The sequence below is a fragment of the Carcharhinus amblyrhynchos genome, chromosome 6, assembly GCF_965287045.1.
Source record: "Carcharhinus amblyrhynchos chromosome 6, sCarAmb.v2.hapA, whole genome shotgun sequence".
NCBI lineage: Eukaryota > Metazoa > Chordata > Chondrichthyes > Carcharhiniformes > Carcharhinidae > Carcharhinus > Carcharhinus amblyrhynchos.
Window position 1 is genome coordinate 36,595,149 of NC_137329.1, and position 27,317 is coordinate 36,622,465.

At 38.4% G+C, this 27,317-nt stretch overlaps 1 protein-coding gene across 1 annotated transcript in view; it reads right to left on the bottom strand.

Annotated features, from left to right (window-relative positions):
• sbf2 (SET binding factor 2) overlaps window positions 1-27,317 on the bottom strand; it is a 598,480-nt gene that overhangs the window by 90,587 nt on the left and 480,576 nt on the right. Inside the window, exons 18-24 of the mRNA XM_080190221.1 lie at window positions 23,450-23,620; window positions 19,358-19,620; window positions 15,067-15,239; window positions 12,901-12,974; window positions 7,447-7,642; window positions 5,705-5,832; window positions 1,935-2,110 (exon numbers count right to left, since the gene is read on the bottom strand). Of these exons, the coding sequence (XP_080046347.1) occupies window positions 1,935-2,110; window positions 5,705-5,832; window positions 7,447-7,642; window positions 12,901-12,974; window positions 15,067-15,239; window positions 19,358-19,620; window positions 23,450-23,620 (1,181 nt within the window). The remainder of the gene's footprint in view (window positions 1-1,934; window positions 2,111-5,704; window positions 5,833-7,446; window positions 7,643-12,900; window positions 12,975-15,066; window positions 15,240-19,357; window positions 19,621-23,449; window positions 23,621-27,317) is intronic.

Here is a 27,317-nt window from a genome sequence, read left to right on the forward strand (position 1 = left end):
GCTCGAAGGGCTGAATGGTCAACCCCTTTTTTTCTATATTTGTTGGTCCTTCTGATTTTATCTTCAGAAATGCCACTTTTACACCAATAGGCCAAGAGCCCGAGCAATTGGGCAGAAATTAGTGAAGCCGCTGAAGTGGGCATGATTGCAGGGGTCGGAAAGAGGGTTGAGAAGTGCTGGGTGGATAAGATAGAAGTATCCACAGTGGATGCCTGGCATTGAGAAAATTAACCCCAATTAGGCTGAAAGTGGGAAGGGCTCAATGTGGAAATCCCACAGCTGCCAGGCTGTCATGGAAGCTCATTATTGCAGTTCACTGGGATCTAAAGGTGTGTTAGGGATTGAAAAGGACTCGCATGGCTCCCCATGCCTCCTGAAACCTAAATGCTGATGCACAAACCCTGTCTGGTTTGCCTGTGGTCTTGTAGGCGAGGAGTCCCTCATTGTCTGGCGCTCAGTACCCAGAATTGGAAAGGGTGGCAGGGTGACCTCTGAAAGTGCCCATTGTTGTCTCTGAGCCCTTGCCCCTTGTCCATCCCTGGCAACCTTCCCCTTGCAATTGTTATCCCACCCTGCTCATCTATGTCTAAGGATCCACGGGCAGGGACTTGGATCATTAGTAGCAGTGACAGCCACTTCTTCCAATGCACTGACTGCAGTGGAGGGCTATCGGTTTCTGACTGGCTGACAGCTCTCAGGGGCAGGATATTCATTCCACAGGTTTGATTGCATGGAAGACCTGACACTAGCCAATTAAATGAAGGCACTTAAATTGCATTGGGCCTTGCCCATGGAGATGATGAGAGCCTCCCATTGGTTCTCCAATCAGCTGTGGGGGACACCCTCCACTAGCCATTGGCTCCTCTATTACAAAATATCATACCATTCTATGGTTAGTTATTTAGAAACAGAATTGAAGAAGCAAGCTGGTTTAAGTTAGTTTGTCCACTTTCAAGTCTCAAAACCAATTGGTAATCTATTTCAAATAAGTTACATTTTGCATAGCTGAGGTAAGGATGGCTGTAATATACAAACAAAATATTTATTTAAAGTTAACTTCAGAAGCTTTCACTAGTCTAAATAGGAGCAGATGCTAAAAAAACTGCTGCATTGGAAAATAATTCTCAAAGGGTTAAGAAAATGTATCATAAAGTCTTTCTCGATTTCGACATACCAGCATTGATTATATTATTCTTACCAAGCCCCTGAAATTATAAAAACTTAATGAAAATTTTAATTTTATTATTGCCAAAATAACTATTTCAAATGTGTAGTTTCAATTTATGTTTTGCTGACATGCATTTGGTTACTGTCCATTTTTGCTGCATTACCTCTTCATTTTTTAGTCACCAGGCAACTCCTGTAATTCCCAGGTTTCTGTAAACTTGCTTTTATGCTGGCTACTGGAAGACTAATGCCAGTAGAACAGTGACAAGCCTGGCTTATTGGTTTAGTCGTCTGGGAAAGCATTTGTCTCCACTTGACACTCCAGAGTAGCACAATATTAAACTCAGTAGAGTTAGTGATCTGACCTGCATTCTATAGTTTTGTTGTGGTCTTGTTGTGATTTGATTACTCTATAGCTTTGTTAAAGTTTATCCATATACAGCTTTATATTAAAGTGCACTTCGTTATAAAGATATATATTGACGGAACTGTGGCCTGGGCAATAGTTAAATGCAAGATGGCTGCTATACAGATTGATATAATATGAAGAAATGTATAGTTTTCAACTTCTAATTTCTCACATTATTTGCTATAGCTTCCAATGTAGACAAACAAAGCAACTGTTTCCTTACTACCACATCCATTCTCACCAATCCCAACCATGATCGCAAAGATTACAGTTTGTATTTAAGCTATGTTGATGTCAACAACAAAACCCTTAATGCCTTTACAATGATCCCAGAATACGTCTAATTTCTCAAACTTACCGAAAAGAAGTGTTTTTTTCCTTCTGTTTTGGCAAAATTATCTGTGGTGCATTCTGACCTGCAGCAAAGGCAAAAGTGTTGAAGACTGACTGTGGATACCGAAACTTCACTATGTGCTTCTTGAAGATCTCCACCATCTCAGAGGTCACTTCTTCATCAAATGCTACTTTAATTATCTGTAACAGTAACAAGAAAGGTATTTTCCTGCTCTGGTGCAAGATCATTAAGAGGTGCTAGTGTGGGTACAGTCAAGGTACATCTCAATCAGGGAGAAAGACTGGGCAACCATGGCCAGTCTGCATGGAAGATGAACGAGATAGAGAGCATGAACGAATAGAAGGAGTGTTATATGGCAGATGTCAGGTTGTTAACAGAAGTTGAATATAGAAAATTCAGAGGTGAAGTGAGAAAAGAAAAAAGAGACATAAAAAGAGAATAAGAGAATGTCAACAAACGTTAAAAGGGAATTTAAAAGTCTCCCATGAACATGTAAATAATAAAGGGTAGAAGAGAAAGGGTGAGGACAATTAGGGACCAAAAAGGAGAGCTATACGAGGAAGCAGAACGCATGGTTGAGTACTAATTGAGCAGTTCTGTAATTGAAAGCGAGCCTCAGTAATGTTTGACCATGAAACTATCATCAATTGTCATAATTAATAGGGAAGCCAGGGTATAATTGCCAACACCTGCAGAAGCAGGGAGACAGGCATTGTAAGATCTCACAGCCAAGGAGGAGTTAAGATCTAAGAGCTAACAGGCCAGTTTAATATCTCACAGCCATGAAGCCATTTTAACGTTTAAGTAGTCTTAGAGCTGTAGTAGTACAGAAACGCAATTTAAATATCTTCACTGGAGCAGGAAAAGATGTCTCCCAGACTTGATCTTTAGTGTGTATTGTATCATAACTTTAAGATGGATTTTACTTAATGATTTACTTAATTTGGATGTTGTTTGGGAATAGGAAAATCTTAAGAGTTCAGGAATTGCAGATATATCTTGGAACAAGGGATGACTTCTACATAAAATGTGTGTTTAGTAATTCATATATTTAATTGTCTTAGAATATTATAGTTTCATTCATGTGTATTTGTCTTGTCTTTAAGCTAATAGATGGTCTTCACTTGTTACATGATAACTGGGCTGGTTATTCACACTGTGGGTTTAACGTGACACCATTCCAAAAATAAAACTTTACACCACCATGAACTGGTGTTTCAACTTAACATCTGCATGGTTTGTGATCACGTGTATGGTCTTATCCTGGTGTAATGCTCTCTCGCTCAGGTTTACTTTTGTCATCTGGGTCAGTGGAGTGCTGATTTAGGCTGATTTATCGTATGGGGTTTCCCTCATCTTATTGGGGCAGGGAAGATTGTACCTTTCCCCAGGATATCCTGTCTGTGATGATGATCCTGTCTTGATGATTCTTCTTCCAACTAGCTGGGTCTCCTTGATGGGGAAATGGGTTAAAATTTGTGGTTGATGGTGGAGCTTGAGTGGCAGTCAGGTGTGGCTGGGATGATTGAGACTTGTTTTGTGGTGAGCTCAAGCATGATGTGAGAATCCTTGGCTAAATGGCTGCTCTTTTATCGGTGTTTTATTTTATTTGGCTTTGTAGGCAAGAGTAGTGGCTATTTTGGAAATTTGTGCTTAGAAGGTGTGGAAATTATATTACAGGTTTAGGTGTCCCTAATAGATAGCATTCTGTTACTTGTGGGATTGGAGATAAGTTTAGTTACCTGGGTTCTGTTTTATCTGAACTCTTTGTGAGGCTGTATAGCTTTGTTCCTATTATGCGACTATTCCTTTTGGAGTATAAAAGCTCTTGCTGCAATTGCACAAGGTACTGGAGATGGTCACAACGAGAGTACTGTGTGTAATTTTGGTCCCCTTATTTGCGAAAGGATATATTGGCCTTGGAGGGAGTGCAGAGAAGGCTCACCTGGTTGATACCAGAGATGAGGAAGTTAACTTATGAGGAGAGATTGAATAGATTGGGCCTGTACTCGTTGGAGTTTAGAAGGCTGAGGGGGGATCTTATAGAGACATATGAGGTAATGAAGGGGCTAGACAGGGTAAAGGCAGAGAGATTATTTCCACTTAGAAAGGAAACAAGAACTAGACGGCACAGCCTCAAAATAAGGGGGAGTCAATTTAGAACAGAGTTGAGGAGGAACTTCTTCTCTGAGGGTAGTGAATCTTTGGAATTCTCTGCCCATCGAAGCAGTGGAGGCTACCTCATTAAATATGTTTAAGTCACAGGTAGACAGATTTCTGATCAATAAAAGAAATTAAGGGTTATGGGGAGCAGGCGGGTAAGTGGAACGGAACCACTATCAGGTCAGCCATGATCTTCTTGAACGGCAGGGAAGGTCCGAGGGGCTAGATGGCCTACTCCTGCTCCTATTTCTTACGTTCTTAAGCTGTGTGTGAGTGTACACTGTAATGACGTGCCTTGGGTTTGGGGCCATATCCTGATGTTCCCCTTTTTCTGCATTACCCTCTCATTGGTTGAAGGTTTTAGGCTCCAACTGCTTGTATCTGACACCATAAGGGCTTCATTATGCCATGCAGTTTGGCCCTTGTTATTCTGAGGGTTTGCACTACTGTGCCATGGGCTCATGGCTTTATCCTTTTATCCTGATATTCCGTCCTCTGTGTAATATCCTTCCTTTACCTATATGGAGGGAGGTGCCAGTTACAATGACTATAATGAATTATAATAAACTAAACCAATTGCAATGACATTTGCTGATCTTTTCTGTGTGGAAAAATGAATATGCTGTACTTATCAATCCTGGAGGGCATGTTGCATTGTTTGTAAAAATGGGGGAAATCTTTAATATTCTAAAAAAAATTTCAATGGCTCTGCCTTCACCAGATACTGGAAGAGTTAGTTTCAAAGACTGACAACTTTCAGAAAAATTTCTTCTCATATTGCTTCTGTTTTAAATTATTTTTAACTTGTGTCCTCTAGTTCTAGTCTCTCCCATGTGCAAAACATCTTTTCAACATCCACCCTGTTAAGTTCCCTTAGTATTTTATAACACCATTTCTCATTCTTCCAAACTCCAATGGATACAGGCTCAACCTGCCCAATCTTTTCTCATAGGATAACCCACTTACCCCAGCTATCAGTTGAGTTTATTAATAAAGGCATACAGAGTACAAAAGCAAGGAAGTTATTATGAACTTTAATTAAACCTTCAGTGGAATGAGAGGTTGGCCTCAACTGGAGTATTGATCCAACTCTGGGCACCACACTTTGGGGAGGATCTGAAGGCTTTTGAGAAAGTGCAGAAAAGATTTACAAGGGTGGTTCCAGGGATGAAGGACTTCAATTATATAGGTAGCCACAAGAAGCTGGAGTTGTTCTCCTTAGAGAAGAGGAAGTTGAGAAGAGATTTCATAGAGATGTTCGAAACCATGAAGGTTCTAGACGGAGAGAAACTGTTTCCCAATGGCAGAAGGGTAAAGAACCAGAAACAGAGTTGTAAGGCGAATGGCAAAAGAACCATAGGTGACAAGAGTTTTTGCAGCTTGTGGTGATGAGCTGAAATGCACTGGGTGGCAATAGCGGGTTCAATCTGTGCTTTCAAAATTAAACTGGATAAGTACCAAAGGGAAAAAATATTGAAGGGCGAGGGAGAGAAGGCTGGGTGTGGGACTTAGTAAATTGGTCTTGCAGGGAGCTGGCTTGGACGTGATAGTCTTCAGTGCTGTGACAATTATATGGATTAATCTGGAACAAATTTGCAGGCAAAGTATACCTGAAAGGTTGCTGATCGAATCTGTAGTCCTTCTTGCATATTTTGTTGGAGCTGGTTTTGAATGCTGATCTTTTTTTCCTTTGTCATTGATGCAATGGGAAAACTTCGAACTATTGTTTGCTCGCCCACTGTACAACACGTATAAATAAAACAGGTTTCTAAGTAAATACATTGGAAACTTTGAATGTAGCTATCTTCACGCTAGTCCATATATTTTTACTATTTCTTCCAGAACAATAACTTGTGATACTATCACATGTCTGTTGCCTGAATCAGCATGCTATGGGTTCAAGCCCCATTCCAGGACTTGGGCATAAAATTCAATGTTGACACAACAGTACAATATTAAGGGAATGTCGCACTGATGAAAGTGTCATCTTTCGGATGAGGAGTTAAACTGACAGGTGGATATAAAAGATCTCAGCTAACTCTGCCTTTATTTGTCCCTCAGTCAACACCACAAAAGAAAATTACGTGGTCATTATCACATTGCCGTTTCTAGGAGCTAGCTACATGTAAGTTTGCTGCCATGTTTCTCATGTGACAACTGTGACTATACTTTAACTGTGACTATAGTTCAGAAGCACATCTTTGGCTGTGAAGCATTTGGGATGTCCTGTGATTGTGAAATATGCTATATAAATGCAAGTCTTTTTTTCCCTTTTTAGGCCTCCATTTTACATGAATTTGAAGTTATTCCAGATGTTGCAAACATAGCGCAGGATTTTCTGGCGCTGCCTGCCAGTGGGATCTTCTGGTCCTGCTGAAGACAATCCTCCCTGCAGTGTGTTCCCCAGCGGTGGAGCAGGTGAGCCATGCAAAATGCCGTAAACATTGGCAGGACCAGATGATCCTGCTGGTGGCCAATGGCGTGCTGCCTCCACTGCTGGAAAATGCACCGTAAGAGGGTATGATACGCAATCTACATTCAGGCAGATGTCACTATGCCAAAGAATTATGGCATGCAATCCTATTTTTGAAAGGCTACATATATTAAAGGTGCAGCTTTAAGAATTCAGAGGATAGTAAATCCCAAATGTTAGGTGCCAAATTGTGCTTTCACACAGCATCATGTGTTAATTTTAATGCAGGATAGTAAAGTAATTACTGAAGTGCTCAGAGGCAGCCTGTTTATATTCTCTGAAGAAGAACCACTTCTATACATTTCACCAGGAAACTAGATGTTGAAGGGATTATCTATTTATATTTATCTGGCTCCTTGAAAAGTTTCTTGCTTCTAGAAATAAGAGGAGCTAGCCAAGAAACAAATCTGTAAAATGATACCAGAATGCTAAGTGTGGATAGTTCCAAGATTAAATCATCTGTATGGTGTGGATGCTTCTAGGTACCGATTTTGTAACATTGTAACAATGTTAAGATAACAAAATCCACTTTAAATGATAAAATTGGAGATTTTGGTGCCACACAAATCTAAGGCAAAATTAGAATCGCCAATTTATGAGTAACAGGATACCAGAAAACAATTTAATGTATGGCATAACATTTAACCCATAATTCAAAGGGTCAATGAGCTGCATCTTCCTAATATTGGTCTGCCCTTCAATTGTTAAACTACAATTGCAAAAGCATCCTAATCACAAGAATTTGTGAAAATCTGCCAAAGGTTTTTTTTCAACTTATTGGCAAAAAACAGTGCTGCATTATAAATTTCTCATTTCCTAATTAAATGCATATGTTTAATACTTAATGTTATAACTGTAAAGTATTTTTAAAAATCCTACCCAAGGGATCATGTGGTGTGCCCTTGAAAATAATTCTGTATGTGGTTAGAAATAAGGCCCCCTCTGCAGGCAGAATGTGTGGTCCACCTAGTGTTCCTCCTGATGCCTCCTCTCGACCGTCCGAGTCCAAAACAACACGCAATCCCTCACCAACAAACTCTTCACCAGGTAGTAAAGCTGGCCGCAGTATCTTGGGCTATAAAAGTATTGGAAAGATAAACTGTAACGAGTATATAAATAAATACCTCAAGAGACCATATCCCTTCTGTTGATTGCCACAAGGATCACAAAGAAATATTTGATTCTGGTTCATAACATATTTTGCTTTGGGGAATACATTTGGTTACAATTAAAGAATTTTCTACAGCCCAAGAGACTTAAATTTATACTCAAAGCATCAATTTGATGATAAACATTAATACACAACTTTCACCAGGAAAACTTTACAGTGTAATGAACCAACAAAAGTGATATGTTTCTCTTAGCAAATATAGGAAATGTTCACCATTTTAAGCAGGAAGCTTAATACAAATTTTATTAGTACCTACTTAGCAAGTCCTTGGCTGTAGGTCCTCAGCGACAGGTTGATTCGCCAATTCTACCACAGTGTACCGTACACCGGACATGAGAATCCCACAGGCTTCTACACAACCTGGTCAGGTTACCCAGCTGTAATTGCTTTATGGTCCAAGTAGTGGCTGGTGAGCAATTCCTGGCATTTCAGGCTTCCTTTTTAGGTCAATCACCAGTCCAGTTGCCAACTAGTGTCCTAAGTATTTAAGTTTTCATAATAACTTTTCAATTTAATTCCCTTCATAAATATATGGCATTAAATGTTGGGCCAACATGATCATTTCACCCCAATTTTACTCAACTTAATGTTTAACATTGTTTATAAAAAAAAGTTCATCCCTGATCATTTAATCTTCATTTTCCATCTTGTTTTCATTTTAGTGCTTGTTTTTAAGCCTCTATCTTTTTTCACAACATTCTACCCTTTTACTTTTCATTTATATTTACAGATACATTTTTTCCAAACAAGCCTCATTGTTTCTGAGCAATAGTTTTCCATCCCTTTGCATCCTTTTTTCTTTCACTCAGTTTCCTGCAAAGCTACATAGAAGTTTGCATTTTCAATCTTTCCCCACATGCAGAAAAACATCACACCCGTAATCTGACATTTTGTTCACTATGAGAAATTTATTCTGCTTTTTTGGGAATGGGACTAAGTGAACATCCTTTTTCTTTTCACTCAAAGCTGATGTGTTGGAGATACTTCATTTTCAAGCAATTGTACTTACTAGGGGCTCAGGAAATTTAGCAGCATAATTTTCACTGGACATCATTTATCTAAATGTTAAGTTGATATCTTCAATAGTTATGTCAACGTTGAAAAGTTACTGTATCAACAGGTCCATCCATTCAGACGATAATGCAGAATCACTGAACAGGAACTGATAGCCAAGTTCCGCACATATGAGGATGTAGGTTAGGTCACACTACCTGTAACTCCCATGACTTGCCTGGGCTTGCAAAATCTTACTCACTGTCCTGGCTTGAGACAATTCACACCTCTTTAACCTGTGCATAACCCTCTCTCCACTCGCATTGTCTGCACCTGTAAAGACTTGATTACCTGTTAAAACTCGCATTCCAACCATTATCTTGTAATTAAGTCTGCGTCTATATATGCCCTGTTTGTGAACCCAACTCTTCACTCACCTGATGGAGGGGCAGCGCACTGAAAGCTTGTGCTATCAAATAAACCTGTTGGACTTTAACCTGGGGTTGTGAGACTTCTTACTGTGCCTACTCCAGTCCAACACCAGCATCTCCACATCATATCGTGATATTTTTGATTCAAATAAATAAGGATTAAGTTTTGTTGAGCATTTATTATTCCTGTGATCTCATTCGTCAATGTAGTATCTCTCATAATAGTTCAAACGTTTTTATTTAGGTTCAATTCTTCTGTTATAATGCAGGGTGAGATAGAATTTGTGATATTCTTTTGTGCAAACTACCATCCTGTAGAGATTAATTTTTCCAAGTATACATACTTAGAAATTTGGTGCTCAGTTGAAATAGATTTTCCCCAGTTAAGATTCTCTTTCTCACAACATATGAATGATTGTACCCTTCAATCTATTGCATAAACTTTGATAACTTTCATAGTCACTTCCAAGATTTTTCCATAGATCTGCTGCAAGTTTGGGAAAGGATTGTCTTCCATGATTTAAATGGTAACATGCAGGGTTCTTGTCGATGACGATCACTTTGGCTAATCTTTTGTAGCTGAACAGTTGCCAGGCCTAATGACATTAATAGTTGCACATTTCAAATACAGATTCCATTATATTCAGGTATGTAAGTACTGATGATTTCACCACTTTGTTACCGTTGCTCCAGACTCGAAAGAGTTTTTTTTGGAAAGATCTGCAGTATTCACTAAAGTGACTTGTAAACATATTCCATAACATCTTTTAAAACGCAGGCTAACTGCAAGTTCTTGGGATCCAGTCAATGGCTTTTACGTTAACTTTACTACAAATTGTGTCGACTGAACTCTCATCCAACATGTCCAACAGATGTGATTTAGACAAAGATATATGGGAGTTCCAGTTCACTACTGAGAAGCATTTTTAACACTATTTGTCAAGATTACATGCACAATCGTTTTGGTATCTTCATGCAACTGAAGCAACAAGGTCTTCAACTGTGAATTTCTTCCAATATGACCATTAATTCCTCAAAGTTCTGGTGATTATAGTTTATTTTGTTCCAGTTACAAAAGATTTTCAAACCGCACAATCCATTACAATGATCTTTCTGCACAGAATTGGGCTGGTGCCGCTGGCTTCAAACTGGCCATTCAGTCTTAAAGATTTCCATTCTTTTTTTTTGCTGTCACTGAATTCTTGATAAATTAGCAAGTTCCTAGCAGACCACGAACTGGAATATGACAAATAATGTCTAGTAACTCATCCAAAATTGCATCTCGATCCACAGTGAATTCCCACTACAGTTTTGGAGGGAAACAATCAGTCTCCTAAAAGTGAGGAAAAAATTGCTGTTTGGAACATGGACTATTATTTGGACTACAATAAGTTGAAATACAACACAAACCTCCCTCGCCTACAGTCAGGCTACTATTTGTTCCATTAATATTCCATGGGCTAGCTGCTGCTCCGGCCAAATATTGGTCAGTAATCTTCTGCATTCACAATTGTGTTTTAAGCTTCCAACTAGTTACTGAGCAGCTCCAGATAAAGTTGATGAAAAACTTCATTCTTAGTGCTTTATGTTGAAGTTATTTTGGTGTTTTGTTATAGCACAATATTCAGACTAATCTTTCGGAACTAATCTATTTTGCTGCAGTCATATCCAAGGAGTTTAATTTTCATGGCCATTTCTCAAAAGTGCTTGAAATCCGTTTTGAACATTGTTAGCCATTTCCATTACATGATTGTCTCTGTCACTGAGTTAGTGGTCTTCATTAGTTTAACTACATCCTGTTGAGTATAGGCTACAAGTTGCATAGAATCCCTACAATGCAGAAGGAGGTCATTCGGCCCATCGAGTCTGCGCCAATCACAATTCCAGCCAGGCCCTATTTTTGATCTCCACTGAATAATTTCACCTCTCAGTGGCTGTAGTAACTTGAGCTTAATCTTCCACAATCCTAGTTATGTGCTTTATCGGATCTCTTTTAGTTTTTGCTTACAAGCCTCAGCATTTTCTCCCCTTTTCTATGCTGGCTCATTTTCAAGCTCCAGAACTTACACGTACACTGGCTTTAAAAGTTAATTCACATTCCAATCCTTGTAAGTTTCTTGTAGGACTAATATTAGAAATAGAGGAGTACAGTAAATTACTCATTGACCGCAAGGTATAAAGTCAAAGGAACAGATTAACTTACACGTTAGAACACGTTGCGAAATATCAGGAATACTTCTTATAACCAAGGTGTAAATTTGGTCTGAGCTTTTCTTTTCTAATGTATTTCTTCATGTTTATTTTTAACTTTTGCTTCCAAGTTGCCTCTTCCTTTTGCATTACAATGTCCAGTATTTTTCTACCACTCACTCACCAAAGCTTTTCTACACAAATGTCAGGCTATAGGCTTAGCTTTCTAGTCTTCTCCAAGTTTGGGATGGGTTCATAATATTCCACAGGTAGTGTTAATTGTACCATTGGGATATTAAAGATATCTCACTTTTGTTTAAGATCATGCTGTCATTTTAAGTGCATTTTTTTTAAGAAAGGGTTACAGGGTTGCTCTACATGTGACTATAAATACAACAGAGCAGTATTAAACGCAAATTTCCAATGGCAAAATAATTATTTAAAAAAATTCATATTGAGAAAATGTCTGAAAAATAATTTCATTTGTAGAAGAGGCAGATGAGCCCTGGTAATGCAAAGCATTACAATGATACAAACCATGCTATTGTTACATAAAATTAAATAAAACCGAAAATTATTTTGCAAGAATCTAATCTGATTAGGTTTTCAAAGACATCCCCAAATAAGAATTCAAAGAATATTGCAACATTACTTGCATTTTTCTTAAGACATTAGTAGTTCATCCTGCAAATATTAAAATATGAATTGCTTTAAAAATATGCCGATATCCAGTGTTAACTTTTGGGATATTACATCAGTGACATCTGAGCAAAGAGAAAAATATTTAAATGGCCTACAAAACTGCAATTTGAAAGCAACATTGTCAATTTTGTAGTAGAATGTTTACCAATTATTGGTGGATGAAGGCAAAAGAATTAAAGCATGCTCAGCCAGTGATTTGGTTAAGATTGAAAATGTAATCTTAAACAGGATTTATGGCATAAAATTCCTTTGAAATATTTGACATTGCAATTGATAAAATAATTTTAGTGTGAAATAATTTAGATGATAAAAAATTTTTGATCACAAAATAGTGTATTTAATATGGCCAACAGCAACAAATCAAAAATATCATTGGTCTGGTATCCTGATATTTGAACCATGACTAGCAGAACACATTATTTTGCAGTCCAACAGACCAATTGGTGCTGTAGTGATTAATGAAAAGTGTAGATTACCCTTGGGCCCTATTTACTTGCACCAATCTGAAAGGAAAGAAGAAAGCAAAGAATAAGGAAGTTTAAGTACAAGCCAAACTGAAACGACTGTAATTGTGAATGAAACAAAAAGAAAGGAGCAAATGAAATAAGGAGAAAAAAATCTAACAATAGGAGGCAGAGAAGGTTTAGAAAACAAAAGTTAATGATTTAGATAGCCAGAAAAAGGAAATTTTCTCTTACTACTTCTTGTGTCAGATATTAAGATCAGCTAACAATAACATAATCATGTTGGATTCAGTTATTTTGGTAAACCTATACCTTTGTCTAAGTTCTTTCTAAATGTAGTAGGGATAATAACATGCTGTCTGAAAGGAGTATTTATGTTTACCTTCTGTATTGGTGGAAGTCTCCTGCTTTCCCGGTGAACAGCCTCAAGTGTCTCGATATGCATAGCCACAATTCCTTAAATAAATAATAACAATTCCTTAAATAAATAATAAATCTGTTGGTCAGCTAAAGCACTTGTACAATTAAAACTGTTTAGTTTCTGCTGATTTTCAAGTGATGTTGACTATTTTTGCCTCTCTACTGACTTTAAGGATGTAAAAGAGGCATAATATATTTCCACAAGCCAAAGAAACAAATAACCAAATCAGAAGCAACAGAAAAAAGAACACCATGTTGTTAGGAACGAATTCAGAAACTTCAAGGTATATTATGAAATCAGCCTAGACCCCAACTATTTTTGATTTTGACAGTACTGCGTGCATAAGCTGTTTCACTCCAGATGTAATTCTATTGATCCGCTAGGAGGCCTTTATTAAAACAGACTTTATTTAACAATAGAATTAAAATATAACAAAGAATGAGCATAAATACTCAAGCAAGATAAGGTATGATTCTTAACTGCTAGCTATTTCTATTAGTTTCAATTTAAGCAACATCCCACAGATGTAAATTCCTCTTCAAAATCAGTAGCAAGACATAAATGAATTCCTAGTCCTTCAGCCGTTTAACCTATCTGGACAGAGATACAGACAAACACCCATCTTCTGACTTTCAGACAGCAGCCTCCAAAAGAGAATCTGTCTTCACACAGCCAAACTCCAATGAGAGACAGAGGGAGAAAATATCTCTTGCCTTTTGCAGACCTCTAGAGAGAGATATCTATTTTCTAGCAGATTCAGACTTCAATTTCCAGAAAGGGAGGAAAAGAGCTACTGCTCTTTTCAAATTCAAACTCCAATTGTCTGTTTTTTTCCGCTTTGTAACCCAGTTCTACCCACTCATGATTTGTAGACAACCAACACCATAATCACAGCTGAAGCAAAAACATACCCTTCAGCAGAAATATGACAAAATATATTTCTTCAAGGCACAATATTGTCATGATGTGAAAAACACCAAAGATGTGGTACTGAACAACACTCGATTTAAAATGGTTTGGGACGAGCATGAAATCTATTGCATTCTTATAACACTTCCTTTGTAAATTCATTGATATTCACTTCTTAATATGACCTCCATTAAGGTTGACTAGAAGTAATAGCTACATAGTTCCAAAGGGAGTTTCAGATTTTGTCAGCTGTGGGCTCTAAGTCAACAGATAAAAATCTTTTAGTTAAGCCACTGCTTCATGCAGTCAAATCAGGACTTACATTGATATTAATTTCCTCTTTACTTAAGCTATTAATTTAAATTAGTGCATGCTAGTTGTTCACTACATGGTTGGAATCATGCATCTTTCTCACTAACACTATCTTGACAGATAATTCTGAGAATTGAATCATAGGAAGTCTGAAAATTTCATGGTGACCTGCACTGTTTTTATGCCAATGGGAAATAAGGTGATCATACTGATAGCCTGGAAAGGTATTCAAATCAACATTTTCTCAGTCAATCATTTACATATTGACTAGATAAGTGATTTACATAAAACAAGTAATCTGCTGCAGAGTGCAACCTTTAAATCATAAAAAAATGGAGTTGGAGGAGGCCATCCGCCCCCTCAAGCCTAGTCAGTCAGTTGATTGTTAGCTAGCTTGACTACATATCTGACTTTGTGCTACTTTACAAGAAAATCAAATCCAAGGGAACCTGGTAAATATAGGCAAAGAAACAGCAGGATATGTCATGTCCACAGAGAAACTGAAGGGGGTTATATCAACAAGTGTTGCTTAGTCAAATGTAAGTCTCTATAAGTTAACTGATAAGCACTTACAATAAACACCTGTGCACAAATTTTCTACAGTGAACCTGTGACTCAAAACACAAATGGACAACCCTAACAGATATCTACATGGCTTTATTCAAGGAGGTTGATGGCTAAGTCCTCAAAAGTCTAATTTTAACACAAAATTAAGAAATCTGTATTTAGAATGATGTTAACGGAATAATCCTTTATAATGAAACTATAAAACATTTGAATACTAAATGAAAATTAGCAACCTGTCTGTATCTGCCTTTGGTAATCAGATAGGAAGAGAAATTATCTTCTTGCCAGCTCCATCCAATTCTTGGCTTTCTGATAATAGAGGATACTTAATATTCTAACCTGGTATCATGCAATGCAGATTCTTGATGTGGTCCTGTGTGACTCCACTCTCCGTGCAGACCTTGTCAATAAATCTGGTAATGAAACGAATTACTGAGTTTGCAACATCATTGTTCTCTGCATCTTCAAACCCGCTTTCAGTATCATAACTCTCAGCCACGCTGCCAGCAATGCTGAAAATAAAACAGAATAAGCTTCAATAACAACGCAGAGATTATAGCAATATTATAAACTATAATTTAAGGAGCAACTCATAAAAAAGGAATCTATTTTTCCCCCGCTACATCATCGGGAGTCACACACTTGTGATTCAGAGAATAGGTAAAGAAGCACAACAGATTTCTACATGGTTGTTGGAATGCCAGTGACGTAAACGAACAGATATGCAGAATGGTATATATGATATCTTCCATGGATGTTCGCTTCCATTGTGCTCTGCTTGATACTGTCCCTAATGCTACGGAGATCGGCACTTCACTATAGAATCTCTACAATGTAGAAGGAGGCCAATTGGCTCAAGAAGCCTGCACCAACAACAATCCCACCCAGGCTCTATCCCTGCTAGTCCCCCTGACACTAAAGGAACAATTTATCATGGCCAATCAACCTAACCACATCCACATTTTGGACTGCGGGAGGAAACTGAGGCACCCGGGGGAAACTCATGCATACACAGGGAGAATGTGCAGACTCCCCACAGACAGTGACATGAGGCCGGAATTGAACCCGGATCTATGGTGATGTAAGGGATGTTAACATGCTGCCTATATCTATGTAATAAATGTGAATTTCTTGTTTAATTATGCTGTATAACAAAAATTGTTTACTAACAGTTCTCTTTTTTAAGTAAATCGTTTTCCCAACAGAATAAATAATTATTCTAACAATATCATATGCAAATCAACAAGTGGAAAATCTCAGACCACCTAATAATAATCAAAGATGGCTATCAAGAAAGATTTCATGACAGTGTTCTTGAACCTCTCGGACTGCTTTGATCCAGCTGCGACTGATGAAGGAACTTTAATAGGAATAACACTACAATGACATCAAGAATGTCACAAAACAAATGTAAAAGTAAAACGCTATCAATTTGCTTCACTCCAGAATGGTATTATTCAGCATAGTCAATACTTGAATTCAGAGAGTATTTAAAAATAATGTAAAACAAAGTGAACAAATCACAATATACCAAGCAAAGTTTTTCAACAGCTGGCATAATGTAGCCAATGGTGACAAAATTAACTACTTTTGTGTGCATTAGTTTTTTTTTAATACATTGGCCATTCCGCAAATTTCCAATGAAAATATTCCTGACCGAAAGTCCAGTACTTAGTGTTGCCGAAAGATAAGTCTTTTTGAAGATGAATACAAACCATCAACTGTAAGGCCTATTTTTGTTATAAAGATTGTATTTGCAGACTTTACTTGCTAAGTATTGATTTGAAGATACATTTTCTCCAAAGGAAAATGCATTTAGTTCTCAGGTTTTTATTTTTTGTAACAGTCTTCTATTTGCAATTATTTATCAATTGTTGAAACAACAAACAAAAACAGAAAAGCTGGAAAATCTCAGCAGGTATGTGGGGAGAGAACAGAGCTAACGTTTCAAGTCTACATAATCTTCGTCAGAACATTAGACTCTGTTGGCTCTATTCTCTCTCCACAGGTGCTGTCATACCTGTTGAGATTTTCCAGCATTTTCTGTTTTTGTTTCAGATTCCAACAACCGCAGTATTTTACTTTTATACTGAAAAAACAAATGTTGCTGCAAATCCTTTCTATCAATGTCCATATAGTTTACTTGACCAATATAAGTATCAATGAAATGACATTCAAACTATTTAATTGTTTTATGTGCTTGAGTTGTTTATGATGGATTTATAAGGCTCTATTTCAATCCTGCAAAGTTCATGCTGCAAAATTGAATGGTAATGAAACGATCAAAAACAACTGTTTAAACTTGTTTATGACTTGTAAATCTCTAGTTGCAGAAGCAACCCATGATGACCTCCCCTACCAGCATTGTAACCAGACCAAAAAAGTTGACATGGCCAACCTTTAACCTTCAAAAAAACTCATCAGGTTCAAACAGATTATGCACTGCATTCCAATTTAATCTCAGTCACGAGTTGAACGCCAACAAAAACAAATGGTACACTGCACTGCTAGCATATTTTGCAAAAAAACTGCATTTCCCTTTCTCTCAGGAAGATGCAGTGTAGGGGGACAAGATGGCTCAGTGAATTTCAACTTCACCTTTCAACTCTGGGAAACAGAACTGAATACAAATCAGACTCTTAAGAGTCCTGGATGGTTGTTAACTGAGTTTTTCCAACTGCTGAACTTTTGCTAAAGTACTGTCTTAAATGAATAGGAAGCGTTAAGGTGACAAGTCGAAACATTTCACCAGTTTAAAAGCTGCAACGGAGAGTTCAAAATCTAAACGTTCATGATTTTATGTCAAAACAAGTGCAATATGAAACCTAGCATGAATTCTGATCTTTTACTACTGACTCACAAAACTTCAGAACTTCAACTACATGCAGACAGGCACAATATTTAATTTCTATGACAGAAGAGAAACCAACTAAGCTTTCTAAATTAAATGGCCTTAATATGCAACTCAAGCATTTGTAACAGAATAATGGGCTAATATCAAGTTTAGCTTTTCAGATTATTAGTGTGGAATCCTATATAACAGACTAAATTTTGCAGTGAATTGTCTGCATTCAGTTTCATTACTTCTTTAAATCTGACCGCAGCTTCAGGATTTAGTGCAAATGCACATTACTAAAGAAATTGTTACATTGCATTATATTATTCACAATTCCACGCAGGCTCTGTCCACCCCATATGCCACCGTCCACCCCATCACTACCAAAATCGGAAGCTGAAAACCAACTGACTTGACAAGAACTTTCCCTTGTTCAGTTTTATACGGCTATTTCATACCCATAAAGAGATAATACCCAGTTCACTGAGATGTAACTGAGTTTTTAGGTGGTGATTTGATCAACAACCCCTGCTGAACTACTGAGCTTTCTCTGAAAATTTAGATTTTTTGCGATATTAAAGAAGAAGCTTTTTATTTGCATTGCACATTTCATGATGACTAGTCCTCTTAAAGTTCTTTACAGCCAATGAAGTATTTTTGAAATGTTGTAAATTTGGCACCCAATTGCACACAGCAAGCTCCTCCAAACAGCAACACAACAATGACTAGACAATCTGTTTTTGTCGTGTTGATTGAGGAATAAATTAGTCAGAACACTGAGGTAATTCGTCTGTTCTTCTTTTAAATTGTACTGCAGATCTTTTACTTTCTTCAGAGGGGACAATTGGGAACCTGGTCTAATGAATTATCTAAAATATGGTATCTTTGACAGTGCAGCACTCCGTCAGTACCACACTTGGAGTATCGATGGAGCTTCTACAATAACCTAAGTGTGTCCTAATCTTTATTTTGTTCTCTGTAAAAATTTTAACAAGTGATTTTATTATGAGTGCTTTTCATTTCCTCCTTGGCTGTCTGTCAGAATTCTTTAATGTGATTGGCTGTTTGGATAGCACAACCCTGTAGCTCACCCCTGGGAATCCCCATTAAATAATGCTACAGTGTATTATACAATGATACAGCTGAAGTTCTTGCCCACTGAGATTGCTAGATCTCTGCAATGCTTTGCTCGTGGTCAGTAATGAGTGTCCTTGCTTTGCCAATTACCACAAAATCCAGGCCATAACATTTTCAATTAACACCAAAGTAAGCAGGCATCTTAAGGTTAAATATAAGCCTATTGCTTGTGTGATTTTCAAAATATGCATCACGTTAAAATGAAACTTGAAAGGCTGTTGTATGTGTAGGCTTAAAGGATTTAACTTTATCGTTGATGTTGCATTAGTGCAAATGTTTCTACCTTCTGTGAACTTACAGCTGACCATCAGCACACCAAAATCTCCAACTGAGGTTTGGCTGTGATAGTTAAATGTGAAAGAGGAAATCAATTGACCATGATTTTTATTTGACTTTGTCAGTAAATACTCTTCACAATTTTCAAAATACCGTGCAGGTCTTATGTTCATAACATCTAAAGCATTTTCTGCTTTGATTATATGAATGTAAGCAATGGTAGCAAAATTTAGGATATGAAACCATGTTTTTACAAGAACAAATTGCATTATATTCTTTAGCACAGTTCAGTACTCAATGTTTATATTAAACCATATGAACCTAATTGTATGAACAGAATAAAGCATGAAATGAAAGGATTCAACGTGATTTCAGACAAACCTGTTCGTGACAAAACTATTGCTCCCACTTTCCCAGTCTCCTGTTGTAGCATTTCGCAGTAGCTTGTTTTTGCTTGTGTCTAAAGGAACCAGCAGGTAGACCATGAGCTGGGCGTAATGAATGGCTTGGCTAAACACAGTGTTTTCCTCTCCCTTTTCCAGCTCCTGCTGTTTCTCTTTGTGGAGTGTTGGCCATAAACGCAGCTGTTCTGCTGCAATGTCCATAGCTGTTTTCTCATGCTCTGTCGGTATTGGATCTTTATCCTAAAATAAACAGAACAGAGTTCAGCGGCTGGATATTGAATTTTTCTTCCTTCCAGCTCTTTTTGTGAATGCCCTTTGCATAGGCTAAGACACATGAGATGAACTGCAGACAAAGCATCACATAGCTCAGAATGTGTTACAAGACATTAAAATATTCAAGGGTGAACATGATATGCTAAACCGCAAGTGATTTATCAACATAATACGAACCACAAGATTTGTGACTGTCTATAAATACTTCCCCCATGTGTGATAGATTGGAATATATACTTTTATTCGACAAAAATCAAAAGCACATTCTTTGACAAAAAGTACCCAGGCCAGCATTACATGATTCATGTTGATGCACTTCTGCAGTATTTAACTCTCAATGAAGCAACTTATTCCATTGCATGTAACTGCAAAGTAGCATACACATACATATTAAGATAGCTTGAATTATATCATAAACCATGTTTTGATCATATTTATATGTCTACATTTGTTAAGAATATTTGAACCTCATAATTCTGGTACTGCCTATTTTACTTGTCGCTATTAATAATAAACAGCTGACAATATTGAAGAGGTTTACCACGAATCAGGAAATAAATGGGGGGGGGGTGGTGTGTGGGTGTGGATGTGTGTTTGGGGGGGGTGGTGGTGGAGGAGGTGTGCGGGTGAATTCTCCCATCTCGCTGCGGTGCTTTTGTACCATAGCGTGCCTGGAGACTCAAGCAGAGGCCATTTCACGAGCTTTCCGCTGACTGCCACAGCCTCTGCGAGTTTCCCAGCGATGGATTTCCAATGCCAGCAGACATTGTTTTTGTTCTATTTGTGCAGTGCTGCACGAAGAACAAAGAACAGTACAGTGCAGGAACAGGCCCTTCGGCCCTCCAAGCCTGCGCTGCTCATGCGCCCAACTAGACCATTCGTTTGTATCCCTCGACCCCTGTCTGTTCATGTGGCTACCTAGATAAGTCTTAAACAATCCCAGCATGTCAGCCTTAACCACCTTGCCTGGCAGTGCATTCCAGGCCCCTACCACCCTCTGTGTAAAATACTTCTCCCTGACATCTGTGTTGAACCTTGCACCCTTAACCTTGAACTCGTGACTCCTTGTATTCGTCACCTTCGACCTGGGAAAAAGCTTCCCACTGTTCACCCTATCTATGCCCTTCACAATTTTATTCACCTCTATTAGGTCATCCCTCATCCTCTGGCTTTCCAGGGAGAACAACCCCAGTTTGCCAAATCTCTCCTCATAGCTAAGACCCTCCATACCAGGCAACATCCTGGTAAACCTTTTCTGTACTCTCTCCAAAGCCTCCACGTCCTTCTGGTAGTGTGGCGACCAGAACGGGATGCAGTATTCCAAATGTGGCCTAACCAATGTTCTATATAGCTGCAACAGCATATGCCAACTTTTATACTCTATGCCCCATCCAATAAAGGCAAGCATGCCATATGCCTTCTTCACCACCCTCTCCACCCGTGCTGCCACCTTTAGGGATCTGTGGACTTGCACACCCAGGTCCCTCTGTGCCTCTATACCCCTGATGGTTCTGCCATTTATTGTATAGCTTCTCCCTACAAATCATGCAGATGACAATTTAAATACAATTTAAATCCCATTAGCGGGCCTGGGACTGAAGCATCCAGCCTGCCAACTGCTAACCTCTCCCCAGCAGGAGTGGATTCACTCCAGCAAAGTTTGGGATAGCTCCCCACCTGACCCTGCTGGAGTGAAGAGTGGGCCATCAAGGCCCCCTGGAAAGTCAGGTAAGAGGGCATGCCCTCTGGGCATTGCCAACTCAGTAGTGCCAACCTAGTAGTGCCTGCTGTGTCAAGGGGGCAGGGCTTGTGGCGTGGCAGGGTGGGGAGAGAGGGAGGAGCGATTGGTAGGCGTCCCATTGCTACTCTACACTTGGGCAGAGTGACAGCAGGAGGGAGGCCAGCGATCAGGACTGGGGTTGGGGTCAGGGCTGCCGGAGGGTAGATCAGGAAATCAAGGCTGCAGGGGGAGAGGGACACATCAAAACGGGCTGGGGTGTGGTCGAGGCTGGCACAGGTGTGGTCGAGGGAGAGGAGGGTCAGCAATCGGGCCGTGAGGTCTCAGAGGGCTAGTGATGTGAGGTCACAGAGGCCACCAGCGCGGGACCATTGTGCATGTGCCAATCTCAGCACTGACAGATTGGTGCGTGCGGTGGCCCGCTCAGCATGATGCTGCCGGTCTCTCCAGCCGGAACAGGACCCATCCACTGATCTTTGGACTGATTCCCACTTGTGTACTCTGCAATGTAGGAGATTCATTTTGAAACTCCCACTGAAAAAAAAAGCATGATTTACTCCAGTCTTTATGCAAATATTTTTGGCAGAATCACCGCCAAGATCTTTTTAAACAAAAATAAATTACTTCATTTAAATTGAAGTAATAAAAGTTTTTATTTCTTTTTGTAACTAAAGTAAAATGGCTTGGAAATTTTGGATGATGTAAAATTGTATCATTGATGAAAAGCCATCAAATGAAGCATTAATGCTGCTTCTCTGTTCTTCAGTCTGTCTGAGTATTTTCAGCACTTTTGGCTTTTAAATTTCATTTTTATCATTAAGTCTGCTTACAAAATAAATGAGCTACCTGATATTCACAGTGACAGTAATAGTTAGATGTTAGTATATCTCTGATAGTAAACAATGGGTTATAAGCCAGAACTCTACCACCTCGCCCACCATAGCATTGGCATGAGCGAGGATCCGAAAACAGAAATATCCGTTGATCTCGGACAGGAATTTCTAGTCTCACCTGAGCGAGGCCGTAAAATCCCGCCCATTGTCTTTTTGATGCATTAATTTCACAACACACAATTCAGTTGTCAAATAAGTGCTAGCTAAATTGTCCATTAGTCTCTCAGTTGCTGTTTAAAACTCTTGCTTCCTTTTTTTATTCCGTTCACTTTGATGCATTTGATTGCATTATTGTGAAATGGAAATTACACTTGTCAAGTTCCACTTTCATACATCTTTTTAAATGTAGAGAAATTATTTATCTAGAAATAACCAAACTAAGATGGCAACCATAAGTTATAGAAGAAAGGAAAAATGTGGTTTATGTAGCAAGTATTATGGTAAATTATCAATTTACCAAGGACATTCTGACAGAATCACTCTCCCCAGTGATCCCTACAAATGTGAAGGACAAGAGTGATGAAGTTGCAAAAACACCTCTTTCAAATTGCCCATTATCCAAACATCAATGTAAATTACCATACCTTTATTCTCAAAATTCAAGATCATGGAATTCTTTACCGAATACCATAGTGGGAGCATCATTAGCAAACAAACTGTGCTGGGTTCAAGGAAAAGCTATCAATCCTTTCTCGACCCACCTGGAATGGGCAATAAATGAGGATTTGACAGCACCTCCAACATCCCAACAAAAAAAATTAAAATGATTACAATAATAAAGTCACTTGGTGGGGATGGGAAGAAACACTAAACAGAATGTAAATTTGTGCCACTTCCTTAAAAGAGGGTCATGCCTTTGTTTCATGTAATTCTAATGCACAGCATCAATCATTAACTCTGCAAATGCATGAGCTGGGATACAGTTAACTAAAAAACTAGACTTCTAAGAATAATTTTGGGCCGGAGAAATATTCCAAGGATAAGTACTTATTGTTAGAGTTACTTTTAATACTAGGCTCGTATTAGTATGTAAACAAGAGTGAAACTGAGTATCAATGGGGTAACTATCTGAATTTAAAAAATGACACATTTTCCTTGGGCTCTTGTTAGTAAGTTACTTGTCTGTGCATTTTAGTTTGCAACCGAAAGTAATGTTTAGAATTACCTTTTGCTTGAAATTTGATAGAAAGTTTTCATTTCTGCAAGTGAGGTAGAGTGCCCGTATTTGATTCTGCACATCATTGTAGAATGTAGCTTCCCAAAACTGTTGATTCGTCCAGACGTGGTGGTCTTGTACACAGGTGTAAGCAAACTGGTTGACCCCTGTTGCCAATTTCTGAAACAGGCACAAAACAATTCCTTAATCAATGACATCTACATAATATTTGCTCTTGGACAATCTAGCCACAAGAAATACATAAATTGAAGGTATCATTTCATTTTGTTTAATCTTTTTGTAACAGCATGGCGTGTACCTGCACCACACTGTCTGCAGCAGTTCAAGAAGGTGGCTTTCCACCACCTTCTCAAGGGCAATTAAGGATGGGCAACAAATTTTGGCTTTGTCAATGATGCTCATACTCCATGTAAAAATAAAAAGCTACAATTAGTTCAATTTTGTTTCTGCATCATATCTTAAATTACATTTCAATTTGAAAGAAAACTTTCATGTCCAAAAATATTTACTCTTGGTGATTGTCGTAACTTTAGAATTACATCACAAATCAGTTACGAAACAGAGTTAGGACAAGTCGGTCATTTTCAGGTTGACAAATTGTAACCAGTGCAGTACCACTGGGATCAGTGTTACTGCTTCAACTATTTATAACCTATATTACTGATTTGGAAAAGGGAACCAAATGTATTGCAACCAAATTTTCTGATGAAATGAAGATATGGAAACTGTGAGAAGAATACAAAGAGTCTGTGGGATTTCACAGTTTAATTGGTAGACAGAAATTTGGCAGATGGGAATATAACAGGAAAATGTGAAGTTGTCCACTTTGGCTAGAACAGAATAGCAGAATATTATTTAAATGGAGAGAGATTGCAGCAACTGAATCACAAAAGTGTTAGCATGCAGATACAGCATGTCATTAAGGAGGCATGGAATGCTAGTCTTTTTTTCAGTGGCACAGTGGTAAGCACTGTGGCCTCATAGCACCAGGACCCAAGTTCGATTCCGAGCCTGGGTTACTGTCTGTACGGAGTTTGCACGTTTCCCATGTGTCTGCACAGGTTTACGCCAGGTGTTCCAGTTTCCCCTCTCGGTCCAAAAGATGTGCCGGTTAGGTGGATTGACCACGCCAAATTCCCCCTCAGTGTACCTGAACAGGCACCAGAGTGAGGCGACTATGGATTTTCACAATAACTTCATTGCAGTGTTAATGTAAAGCTACTTGTAATACTAATAAATAAACTTTAAACTTCTTGCTAGTGGGGACAGATTATTAAAGTAGGAAAGTCTTGCTAAAACTACAAAGTGCATTGCTGAGGCCACACCTGTGGTGCCTTGAATAGTTTTGATCCCCTTACTTAAGAAGGGACATACCAACATTGGAACTAGTTCTGAGAAGGCTCATTAGACTGATTCCTGGGATGAAGTTATTGTCTTATGAAATGTGGTTGAGGAAGTTTGACCAAAATCATGAGTTTCGAAGAATGAGAAGTGAACAATGCAAGATTCTGAGGGGGTGTTTGAGGGTAGATATTGAGAGGAGGTCTTCCCTTGTGGAAGAATCCAGAACTAGAGGAAGCAATTTCAAAATGAGGAGTCACCCCTTTAAGTTAGAAATGAGGAGGAATTTCCTTGCTCGGGGTCATTAATGTTCGGGATTCTCTTCCCCAGCAAGCAAATGGAGGCAAAGTCATTGAATATATTAGAGGTTGAATTAGATTTTTGATTGAAAAAGTAGTTAAGGGTTGTGGGAGACGAGCACAAAAGTGGAGTTAAGGCCACAATCAGATCAGCCAGAATGTTATTGAATGGGTTCGGAATGGCCTACTCACTCTCCTATTTCTTACATTCCAATCTGAAGAAATATATATAAGCTTAATTATTTTAAGCTACAATTTTCAAGTAGCGGATCTCTGACAAGATGTTTAATGGCTTCTTGGCTATCTCAGCTGGATTTTTGATTCATGTTACAGAATTCACATATGAGTATTCTAGGTTAATTCTGGAAATCTCTCCTTAAACTGCTCTGCATCTCTACATTTCATTCCTCCTTTAATATGCTCCTTAAAACCTACTTTCTTTGATTAAGCTTTTCGCCACCTGTCTTAATTTTATCATATGTGCCACAAGGTCAAATATTGCTTCATAACATTCCTGTGAAGTACCTTAGGATATAACATTGAAATGCCATAAAAACAAAAGATGTTTTGTGTGTATATTCTCTGTAAACTTCTATAAAACACAGCATGAAACATGTGATCTTGCATTTAGATCTACTGTCTTGGGTTTGAAATCTTGATGCTTTTGGAACAATGTAGGTACAAATAACCAAATAGATAATATTTTATTTTTCCATTAGAGGGCAGCAGATTTCTACAATGTTAATATTCAAGTTATATACAACTGAAATGTGCTGATACTTGCTCAAATCACCAACTACAAAATTTTTTGAAGTGGCTTTTGTGATAAATAAACCACATCCTTTTTTGCTGAAGGTAAATATCCATCCATGAATAACATGTATTCTATTCTGTTAAGGTGCAACTGGAATGTGCTTGTCTCAAAGTGAATGACAAAGAAGCTGCTAAATATCAAAAGGTTATATATAAAAATAAAACACTTAAACTGAATCATCAGAAGCAGATGAAGTTTCGAATCAGACTGATTTATCATGCTAATCATAAATGACAAGCACACTTCACCAATCAGCACAAAATTAACTTTCAAGCAAATCTTCATTTGTTGCAGTATTGATTTCCTTACTTGAAAGCAACAAATCCCATTTAACATAGTGTATGTACTAAAGGAACCGACTTCCTGGATTGCCCTTATGCAGAAATTACACAAAGATTTATGCCAGTTTTTGAGCTGACCTCAACACTGAGAACTTGCACTAAAATTTATGAACAAATGAAATTGAAGCAGATAAAGACCACTTGGTTCCCCCAAGCCTGCTCTATTTGATAAGATTATAGTTAATCTGGTTGCGTTTTGAGTTCATTTCCATCTACTACTAACCGCCCCCCCCCACCCCACCCCCTGCAATAACATTTGATTCCCTTGCTTACTAAAAGTCTATGCGCCTCTGCCATTAAAACATTCAATGACGCCATTTCCATTGCCTTCTGAGGCAGAATTCCAAAATTGCACAGCCCTCAGAAAAAATGTTTCTCCATCTCTGTCCTGCAAGGGCAACCCCTAATTTTAAAAGTGTCCCCCAACTGGTCTCATCCATAAGAGGAAATATCCTTTACATGTCCACCTTGTCAAGACCATTCAGGATCTTGTACACTTCCAATATTTATACCCTCACCCTTCTAAATCCAACCCAACCTGCCCATCCTTTCCTCATAGGAAAACCAGCTCATTCCAGGTATCTATCTAGGAAATCTTTTCTAAACTGCCTCCAATGCACTTGATTTCTTCCTTAAATAAGGAGGTCAAAACTGCGCACAGTATTTGAAATGAGGGGGATTTTCTGGCCCCATTGTGGCATGTTTTCAGGCAGTGGTAGTGGCTCACCAGCATGATCTTCTGGTCCTGTCAATGGCATTTTGTGTGGATCACCCACTCTGCTGCTGGGGATCCCACTGCGGGGGTTCATCTTCAACAGGACTGAATGATTTGCTAGTGAAAAGGACTATAAAAATCCTGTGGTTTCACCAATGCCCTGTATAACTAAAGAATAAGATCCTTACTTTTATGTTCAACTCCTCCAGGAAAAAAGGATAATATTCCTTTCATGCCTTGTTGATTAGATGCAAATCTGCATCCTAACTTTTTGTGATTCACGCACTAGAGCATTCAGATCCCTCTGCAACTTGTTCTGTTTAAGTAATACTCTCCTTTTTTCTTC